This window comes from Branchiostoma belcheri, unplaced genomic scaffold, assembly GCF_001625305.1.
Source record: "Branchiostoma belcheri isolate BF01 breed outbred unplaced genomic scaffold, Haploidv18h27 scaffold114, whole genome shotgun sequence".
In the NCBI taxonomy this organism is placed as follows: Eukaryota; Metazoa; Chordata; class Leptocardii; order Amphioxiformes; family Branchiostomatidae; genus Branchiostoma; species Branchiostoma belcheri.
In genome coordinates, this window is record NW_017802536.1 from 1,042,368 (window position 1) to 1,053,703 (window position 11,336).

Below are 11,336 nucleotides of genomic sequence, written 5' to 3' on the forward strand. Positions count from 1 at the left end.
GTGGTAGATCATTCCACTGTGAACCAGACCTCCTTCACGGAGTAACAATTGTAGTGATCACATGTCCTGATCAGTATTTAACCACCAGTTTTATTTTTACAAATCAATCAATAAGCATGTTTGACAAGGATCAAGGTACAAAGCCTGTTGTGGCGCAGCTGTAAATTAGAGGAGGGACTTTTCAGAGTAGACATTCTTCAACTTCACCAGGTCCTTAAAGTCAGGAGAGAAGACACCGTCCCCACTCGCCTTCCTGTGCCTCAAGTTCTGACTGTCTTCAAAGGAAACTTTGGACAAACCTGGAAGGTACTTTAAATTTGAAGTTTTTTGTGTACACGTCTGAGGTAGTTATGTACTAGCTTATAATTACTGTCCGGCTGCTATTCACTGATTTCAAAAACAATCACAAACTAACCATCGAAGGAAATCTGAGTTTGGGATTGCTTGGGAAGAATAATAAGTGACTGAGTACTGTATTTGAAGCGGCTCTTAGGTCTAGGGACCAGGTAAGGCACCGTACAGGTAATAATTACGTGGCTCTTAGGTCTGGGGACCAGGTAAGGCACCGTACAGGTAATATATGCGTGGCTCTTAGGCTTGAGGACCAGGTAAGGCACTGTACATGTAATATATGCACGTCTCTTAGATCTGGGGACCAGGTAAGGCACCGTACTGGTAATATATGCGTGGCTTTTGGCTTGAGGACCAGGTAAGGCACTGTACATGTAATATATGCGTGTCTCTTAGGTCTGGGGACCAGGTAAGGCACCGTACTGGTAATATATGCGTGGCGTTTGGCTTGAGGACCAGGTAAGGCACTGTACATGTAATATATGCACGTCTCTTAGGTCTGGAGACCAGGTAAGGCATCGTGCAGGTAATAATTATGCGGCTCTTAGGTCTAGGGACCAGGTAAGGCACCGTACAGGTATTTAAATTAGAATTTTTGTGGTTGATGACAAGCAGCACATTTCATGGCGCTTCCAGGGTTGACTGCACAAGTTTGGAGTTCTGCTGCTGACCAGTTTTGTACCTGACAGCTGTCAATCTTCACTGTCAAGGTAAGTTTTGTCATAGCTTTCTACTTCCTATATTATGTTTTGTTGTAATGTATTGTATTGTAACTATCAAGCATTCATAGAATGCAAAATGCCAGCTGAATGTACTATATAAACAAGAATTCGGAGATTTCATACCTCCATGAAATATATGAGTTTTTGTAAATGTTTTTACACAGTACACTACAGCACAGAACATAATAACACAGGTTTTTAGTTTTCAAACCTTAATCTGTCCTGAAATAGGTCAGGCTGTAATAGATATGGCCAACTGTACAAGTAGCCTTTTCCATAGGGCCCCGCTGCCTCCACACGTGTGCTGGTGTTTTAGTTGCATAACCGCACATCTGTTTTCACTGCCTTGCATAAAGACGTTCTGCTGCAGTACCAAGGTCAGTCACCAGGGGGCCCATATTAGACCTTGACCTTTGGCTTCCTAACATCTACCAGCATACCAAATATCATCACAATCCATATAGGCGTTCTGAAGTTATGCTGACTACAAATGTGTGGACACAAACACACACACACACACACACACACACAAACACACATGTACAGACGCGCCAAAAACAATACCTCCATTAATTTTTCATGGAGGTAATAATATACCTTAAACATGGACATCAGCAATGTCCTATAAAGTACAGTCATTAGTAAGGTGTGCTTAATACAAGGTAAACTAGTGATCAGAGATCAGCATTGATATAATTATTTTGAATGTGTTTTTTTTATCGAATGACATGTACTAATTATAATACACATCTTTTTGTACATAAACCCAGGCAGTACATGGGCTGGTGCAGATAGATATCAGAAGTACCTAGTCAGTCATTGTACACAACTGCAATTTTACCTGCATATGCAGGTGACATGCCTGCTTAATATCACATGTCTTGTACCATGACAGGATCATCATGGATAAGAAGCCAGCAGGTGTGCTGATGGCAGTGATTGTTCCTCCTGGTCATCCTTAAGGTGTTGCGAACAGCAGAGCTTCCAAAGTGACAGCGTGTGCGTCTGCTCTACCTTTTTCCTGTTCATGTGACTCTCGGTCCCTCAGCCGTGTCCCACAGGACCTGCCTACAACTATCACAGATTTAACTATTACTAGATACTAAAATCAAGAATCATACGTCAGTCTGATTTCTCGCGGTACAGGAGGTTAAAGATGTTAGATCTTAATTCCAATAGGCGTCTCTCCAGGATTGAAAGCCAGGCATTCTATCACCTGTCAGATTTAAAGCAGTTAGATCTCTACCGAAGCCGCCTTAAAATCCTCAGATATGGCATGTTCACAGGGCTAAGGAACTTGGAGTACCTTGTGCTAGACAGAAATAAGATCGTTGATATTCAGGCTAGGGACTTTCAACTCAACACCACAACTTACAACGGTGTACCTGCGTATGAACAAGTTAACAACGCTTAGATCTGACATGTTCACAGGGCTGGGTAACCTGCATACAATTTTTTGAACGATAATGACATCACTGAAATCCAGGCTGAAACTTTCAACTCAACACCACAGCTGACAAGGCTGTTCCTGTCTAACAACAAGTTAGCAGGCCTCAGATCTGACATGTTCACAGGGCTGGGAAACCTGGAGGAACTTTCTCTATACAGTAATAACATCACTGATATTCAGGCTGGAACCTTCAATCCAACACCACAACTGATAATTTTGTACCTGTCTAACAACAAGTTAACAAACCTCAGATCTGACATGTTTACGGGGCTGGGGAACTTGCGGGATCTTTATCTATACAGTAATGACATGACTGACATTCAGGCTGGGACCTTCAATTCAACACCACAACTGAAAAACTTGTGGCTGTTTAAAAACACGTTAGCACACCTCAGATCTGACATGTTCACAGGGCTGGGAAACTTGGGGGAACTTTATCTAACCGTTAATCCCATTAATGATATTCAGGCTGGAACCTTCAATTCGACACCACAACTGACAAGGCTGCACCTGAATAACAACAAGTTAACAGGCCTCAGATCTGACATGTTCACAGGGCTGGGGAACTTGGACGAACTTGAGCTGCAGAATGTTGACATTAGTGATGTTCAGACTGGAACTTTCAACTCAACACCACAACTGAGAAGCTTGCATCTGCGTAATAACAAGTTAACAACCCTCAGAACCGGCATGTTCACAGGGCTGGGGAACTTGCAGGACCTTAGGCTTTGCAATAATCCCACTATTGACATTCAGGCTGGAACTTTCAATTCAACATCACAGCTGAAACATTTGTGGCTGGATGACAACAAGTTCACCCACCTCAGACCAGGCATGTTCACAGGGCTGGGAAACTTGGAGATGCTTTCGCTAAAAAATAATGGCATCAGTTACATTCAGGCTGGAACTTTCAATTCTACACCACAACTGCGATGGTTGTACCTGTTGAACAACTATATTCAATCCATTCCACCCAACTTACTTTCAAATCTGTTCCAACTGCAAGTCCTTAGGTTGACCTACAACAACATCACAATGTTTCCATTTGAAGATTTGGCAAGACTTGAAAATCTTTCTGTACTTTCTCTCGAAAATAACCAAATGACAACTCTTCCATCCGTGGCCTATGACCTACTTTCCTCCATCTCTGAGGTATACATTTACAACAATCCCTGGTAGTGTGACTGTAGGATGGTGGGCTTTAGGTTGAAGATGGCAAGGTCTTATTCTTATGACAACCATATCACTTGTTCCCAACCTGACATCCTCCATGGTCAGAAGCTCATAGATACCAGTTCTGAACATCTAATGTCATATTGTGAAGAACCAACGACTGTTTTGACCTCCCCTGCACCTACCATAGTGACTACAAACGTCCCCTAAAGCACCACTGACTCTGCTATAACCTCCTCTGCACCTCTTTCTATTGTCACATCACCTTTTGTCAGAACTACGTGAACCTCCTTACATGTACTTGTCCTCCTTGCCGCTATCTGTGGTACTATAGCCCGTACCCTGCTCTTTGTTGCTATCATTATTTCCATCTGGTGCAAGAGGAACAACAGCACTTCTCCCATGAAACCAAATTGTGGTCTTTGACAACACCAGATACGGCGTGTGTACAGTGATAACTAGTGAGCATGGTGAAACAGAGAAGATGTAGTCCCAGCGTCTCTTGTACCCTTAAAACGAAACCTTGCACTAAGAACTCTAGACCCAGACGCGCATATCAAAGGCAAACCTTTCTCGAGACATGCAAATGGAAGCATTCTGGCCCACCCAGCACATAACTTGTTGAAAATGATGGTGAAAAGGAAGACACAATATTTGGTAGATACAACAAACCATTTAGAATCTGATGCATGCACGACATAGTGTCATTTGTATGACTTAATATAAGAGGGCATTTTCTGTATCTGTATCATTAAGGACTGAAGTTGGGGTCATCATCGACTGCGATGGACGAACATCATGATCATTATAGCCGGTATAACCGCCTTTCGGCGTAACACACCACACACATTTTCTATCTATATATATTATGATTGGATAGAAGTATAGGTCCTGAAAATGTTGGTAGACTCAAACCCGCAGGAGAGACTCCAAACCAACTTCCTGTGCTTAAACTTTTGTGTTCTGTGGTTAGGGAATTCCCCCACCCACATGCTGCCACTCAACTATACAAACACAAAGGCTAACATGTGTGCACACAACACACATGGAAAACAATATCTGTACAATACATGTACATGGAAGCAAAAACCAGCCTGAATATCATGCGATATATATTAACATGTGATACAACATATCTAAATACATGGTCCCTACATTTGAAAATCCATTTTCTCAATCCAGGGATCAGCAATAAGGAAGTGCTTCCTACTGTGAACTTTCCAGTAGTGAATAAACTTCTAAATGTTGAATAAACAATTCTCCAATTCATAACCACAGAAATATCCAAGACTGTCTAGCAGCTTAAACTGGCTTAAACTTAAGGCCTTATTAGTATTCTGACTAGTTTTAATATTATTACAATTCTATATAATGAATGATATTTTATAGCAGTGTATTGTATTGCATTTTTATGACTATTGTATGTTATTGTAGGAATCTGTATTTCATGTCAACAATTGTTCGACTTTGTAATTTGTATTGCACTGTATTTATATTGTTGTGCTTGGGTGGACAACTTGTAAAGGTGTCAATACACCTGTTTTGTCCTCCCTTCCACTTGTATGTTTGTACTTGTGGTGAATTCTAATAAACAAACAAACAAACTAATGGTAGGGACAGATACTGGCCAAATTGAATGTTTTATTTAACTTATTTAAACATTTTCTGTATCGATTGTCAAAGTAATATTATCAAGCCATGCAGAATGAACCAGATTATGAATTGTACCTAAAGTGCATATTAATAAAGACAATACTATCTGCAATATTCTGTTTTTTAAACCAACTTTGCCCAGCTTTAAAGTTTCTATTCAGCTCTATCAAAGTAATTAATGTGTAAAACTAGCCGACAAATGTACATACATGTGTATGTTCAATGCTCACAATTAATAGCAAGTGTGTGTAGAAAAATGACTTGTAATTATGATGTCCATTTGGTAATCTTAGAAAAGTACATAATATCTAATTATATACATGTACAACATAATTATAGAACTGTACAAACTAAAGTCTTAATAGATAAGGTCACTGCAGATATTATTCTGTATAATAAGTATTGTAATGTACTACACATGTATGTAAGTTTGTAACAATGAACATTTCAGCTAGCCAAGATGTAATTATGTGTTATGATAACAGTTATCTACCATTTGGTATGTCAGCTTTAACTTTACTTTCAGAAGAACATAGTTGTAGAATGATTATTTTGATGATCGAGGTAAAGACTTCATAAAGTGTGATTAATGATTAATGTGTTTTGTGGCCCATATAATAGGAAACTAATGTCTGTTAACATGATGTAATATTTTGTTGAGAGATCTTTGACACATTTATATGCTTGTAAAATAATTTGATACTAATAATATCCTTTGCTGATTCATGATCCCTTGTGTGCGCAATTGTATTTCTTTGTTTATGTGTTTACATGTTTGTGTGTGTGTGTGCGTGTGTGTGTGAGAGAGAGAGAAAGAGAGAATGTGCGTGTGTGTTTGTGTGTGTGTGTGTGTGTGTGAGAGAGAGAGAGAGTAGTGTGTGTGTGTGTGTGTGTGTGTGTGTGTGAGAGAGAGAGAGAGAGAGAACGTGTGTGTGTGTTTGTGCGTGTGTGTGTGTTTGTGCACCATTCTGATCAACGTCCAGTGAAGATAGCCCTGCCATAAGTAGGTCAATGTTCAACTCTCTCCTGAACAGACAAATCTAAGACATCATAAAAGAAGTGTTTTTTCCGGTTTTGATGATTACTAGAATCATGCAATAAATCTATCCATTGCCGGCTTGTCCAGCCGGAACCAAGCCAGTACAAATTTATGAACTGCAGAGTAATATAGGTTCTATAAGAGTAAGAAAAGTGACAGATTGGACAGGAAACGCTACTTTCACGTATAGTATAAGACTAACAAAAAATGGTCAGAAGTTGATTGACTTTGCTGAAGAATTTGGTCTAATGATATGTAACACTAAATTCATGAAACCTCAGAACAAACAAGGAAAATCTGGGATTTTATACCTCCGGGCTCTTTATTGTATATTTCTATATGTTGTTTGTTATGTATAGTTGATGGTGTTTAATTTTATGTGTTAGATTTAGCGTTCCTGGTTGTGTTAACACAGGTCAACATTTTCATCTGCAGCCCATAACATGTACCCACGGTAAAATGCATGTCGAGAACGTCTGAGACAGTATACCGCGGTAAAGTTAAGAAGTCGTAATATACGCCGAAAACATCCAAAACAAAGATTGCGCAAGAGTACGTTAACCCCTGACCCATTGGCCCTCCTGGAAGTTGCCGATCACGCGTCCTGTGAACGCGTACTAAAAATACCCTCCAAACAACAACTGTTGCGCCTCGCCGCGAACAGCTGCGAAACACGAAAAAACGGCTGTTTACAACATTCCGTCCGGAGGTCCAGACCTCCTTCACGGAGTAACAATTGTAGTGATCACATGTCCTGATCAGTATTTAACCACCGGTTCTATTTTTACAAATCAATCAATAAGCATGTTTGACAAGGATCAAGGTACAAAGCTTGTTGTGGCGCAGCTGTAAATTAGAAGAGGGACTTTTCAGAGTAGACATTCTTCAAGTTCACCAGGTCCTTAAAGTCAGGAGAGAAGACACCGTCCCCACTCGCCTTCCTGTGCCTCAAGCTCTGTCTGTCTTCAGAGGAAACTTTGGACAAACCTGGAAGGTACTTTAAATTTGAAGTTTGAGGTAGTTATGTACTAGCTTATAATCACTGTCCGGTTGCTATTCACTGATTTCAAAAACAATCACAAACTAACCATCGAAGGAAATCTGAGTTTGGGATTGCTTGGCAAGCACATATTGCTTTAAGCTTTGTTGAATAATAAGTGACTGACTACAGTATTTGAAACACTTTAAATTAGAATTTTGTGGTTGGTGACAAGCAGCACATTTTATGGCGCTTCCAGGGTTGACTGCACAAGTTTGGAGTTCTGCTGCTGACCAGTTTTGTACCTGACAGCTGTCAATCTTCACTGTCAAGGTAAGTTTTGTCATAGCTTTCTACTTCCTATGTTATGTTTTGTTGTAAGGTATTGTATTGTAACTATCAAGCATTTATAGAAGGCAAAATGCCAGCTGAATGTACTATATAAGAATTCGGAGATTTCATACCTCCATGAAATATATGAGTTTTTGTAAATGTTTTTACACAGTACACTACAGTAAAGAACAAAATAACACAGGTTTTTGTTTTCAAACCTGAATTTGTCCTGAAATAGGTCAGGCTGTAATAGATATGGCCAACTGTACAAGTAGCCTTTTCCATAGGGAGAACCTCGTGAATTATCCCCGCTGCCTCCACACGTGTGCTGGTGTTTTGTTGCATAACCGCACATCTGTTTTCACTGCCTTGCAAAAAGAAGTTCTGATGCAGTACCAAGGTCAGCCACCAGGACGCCCATATTTGACCTTGACCTTTGGCTTCCTAAGACCTACCAGCATACCAAATATCATCACAATCCATAAAGGCGTTCTGAAGTTATGCTGACTACAAATGTGCGGAACCACACACACACACACACACACATACACACACACACACACAGACGGGCCAAAAACAATACCTCCATTTTTCATGGAGGTAATAATATACCTTAAACATGGACATCAGCAATGTCCTATAAAATACAGTCACTAGTAAGGTTTGCTTAATACAAGGTAAACTAGTGATCAGCGATCAGCATTGATCTGATTATTTTGAATGATTTTTTAATAGAATTACATGTACTGAGGATCATACACATCTTTTTGTACAGAAACCCAGGCAGTACATGGGCTGGTGCAGATAGATATCAGAAATACCTAGTCAGTCATTGTACACAACTGCAATTTTACCTGCATATGCAGGTGACATGCCTGCTTAGTATCACATGTCTTGTACCATGGCAGGATCATCATGGATAAGAAGCCAGCAGGTGTGTTGATGTTTCTCCTGGTCATCCTTCAGGTATTGCGAACAGCGGAAGCTTCCCAAAGTGACAGTGTGTGCGTCTGCTCACCATCTTCCTGTTCATGTGACACTCGGTTCCTCAGCCGTGTCCCACAGGACCTGCCTACAACTATCACAGATATAACTATTACTAGATCTAAAATCAGAATCATACGCCAGTCTGATTTCTCGCGGTATAGCAGGTTAGAGATGTTAGTTCTTAATTCCAATAGGCGTCTCTCCAGGATTGAAAGCCAGGCATTCTATCACCTGTCATATTTAAAGCAGTTAGATCTCTACCGAAGCCGTCTTAAAATCCTCAGATATGGCATGTTCACAGGGCTAAGGAACTTGGAGTACCTTGGGCTAGACAGAAATAAGATCGTTGATATTCAGGCTGGGACTTTCAACTCAACACCACAACTTACAACGGTGTACCTGCGTATGAACAAGTTAACAACGCTTAGATCTGACATGTTCACAGGGCTGGGGAACTTGAAGACACTTTATTTGAACAATAATGACATCACTGATATTCAGACTGGGACTTTCAACTCAACGCCACAGCTGACAAGGCTGTTTCTGTCTAACAACAAGTTAACAGGTCTCAGATCTGGCATGTTCACAGGGCTGGGAAACTTGGAGGAACTTTATCTATACAGTAATGACATCACTGATATTTAGGCTGGGACTTTCAACTCAACACCACAACTTACAACGGTGTACCTGAGTATGAACAAGTTAAGAACCCTTAGATCTGACATGTTCACAGGGCTGGGAAGCTTGCGGGAACTTTATCTAACCGTTAATGCCATTAACGATATTCTGGCTGGGACCTTCAACTCAACACCACAATTGAGGAGGCTGCACCTGAATAACAACAAGTTAACAGGCCTCAGATCTGACATGTTCACAGGGCTGGGGAACTTGGACGAACTTGAGCTGCAGAATGTTGACATTAGTGATGTTCAGACTGGAACTTTCAACTCAACACCACAACTGAGAACCTTGCACTTGCGTAATAACAAGTTAACAACCCTCAGAACCGGCATGTTCACAGGGCTGGGGAACTTGCAGGACCTTAGGCTTTGCAATAATCCCACTATGGACATTCAGGCTGGCACTTTCAATCCAACATCACAGCTGAAACACTTGTGGCTGGATGACAACATGTTCACCCACCTCAGACCAGGCATGTTCACAGGGCTGGGAAACTTGGAGATGCTTTCGCTAAAAAATAATGACATCAGTTCTATTCAGGCTGGAACTTTCAATTCTATACCACAACTGCGATGGTTGTACCTGTTAAACAACTATATTCAATCCATTCCACCGAACTTACTTTCAAATCTGCTCCAACTGCAAGTCCTTAGGTTGACCTACAACAACATCAAAACGTTTCCCTTTGAAGATTTGGCAAGACTTGAAAATCTTTCTGTACTTTCTCTCAAAGATAACCAAATGACAACTCTTCCATCCGTGGCCTATGACCTTTTTTCCTCCATCTCTGACCTTTTTTCCTCCATCTTTACAACAATCCCTGGCAGTGTGACTGTAGGATGGTGGGCTTTAGGTTGAAGATGACAAGGTCTTATTCTTATGACGACTACATCACTTGTTCCCAACCTGACATCCTCTATGGTCAGAAGCTCATAGATACCAGTTCTGAACATTTGATGTCATCTTGTGAAGAACCAACAACTGTTTTGACCTCCCATGCACCTACCACAGTGGCTACAAACATCACCTAAAGCACCACTGACTCTGCTATAACCTCCTCTGCACCTGTTTCTATTTTCACATCACCTTCTGTCAAAACAACGTGAACCTGCTACTTTCTCCTTACATGTATCTGTCCTCCTTGCCGTCCTATCTGTGGTAGTATAGCCAGTACACTGCGCTTTGTTGCTATCATTCTTTCCATCTGGTGCAAGAGGAACAACAGTACTCCTCCCAGACACCAAATGGTGGTTTTTGACAGCACCAGGTACGGCGTGTGTACAGTGATAACTAGTGAGCATGGTGAAACAGAGAAGATGTAGTCCCAGCGTCTCTTGTACCCTTAAAACGAAACCTTGCACTAAGAACTCTAGACCCAGACGCGCATATCAAAGGCAAACTTTTCTTGAGACATGCAAATGGAAGCATTCTGGCCAACCCAGCACATAATTTGTCAAAAATGATGGTAAAAAGGAAGACACAATGTTTGGTAGATACAACAAACCATTTAGAATCTGATGCATGTACGACATAGTGTCAGTTGTATGACTTAATAAAAGAGGGCATTTCCTGTGTCTGTATCAGTATAGCCGGTATAACCGCCTTTCGGCGTAACACACCACACACATTTTCTATCTATATATATTATGATTGGATAGAAGTATAGGTCCTGAAAATGTTGGTAGACTCAAACCCGCAGGAGAGACTCCAAACCAACTTCCAGTGCTTAAACTTTTGTGTTCTGTGGTTAGGGAATTCCCCCACCCACATGCTGCCACTCAACTATACAAACACAAAGGCTAACATGTGTGCACACAACACACATGGAAAACAATATCTGCATATGTACATGGAAGCAACAACCAGCCTGAATATCATGCGATATATATTAACATGTGATAAAACATATCTAAATACATGGTCCCTACATTTGAAAATCCATTTTCTCAACCCAGGGATCAGCAATAG

At 40.8% G+C, this 11,336-nt stretch overlaps 2 protein-coding genes across 3 annotated transcripts in view; both read left to right on the forward strand.

Annotated features, from left to right (window-relative positions):
• The first annotated feature begins 4 nt into the window (after positions 1–4).
• LOC109462281 overlaps positions 5–11,336 on the forward strand; it is a 17,969-nt gene continuing 6,637 nt past the window's right edge. Inside the window, exons 1-3 of one of the 2 annotated variants that reach the window (XR_002139758.1) lie at positions 5–306; positions 988–1,061; positions 1,969–2,013. The gene's annotated coding sequence lies outside the window, so the exon portion shown is untranslated. Of the gene's footprint in view, positions 307–987; positions 1,062–1,968; positions 2,014–7,626; positions 7,701–11,336 lie in introns of those variants that run through there. The other variant, XM_019758813.1, reaches the window with a different exon arrangement.
• On the forward strand, positions 2,515–10,507 carry LOC109462260 (leucine-rich repeat-containing protein 15-like; the record flags this gene model as incomplete). The annotated part of the gene is made up of 2 exons (XM_019758790.1): positions 2,515–3,695; positions 10,189–10,507. Coding segments are annotated over 2 exons (1,392 nt in total), but the record flags the coding sequence as incomplete, so codon positions are not given.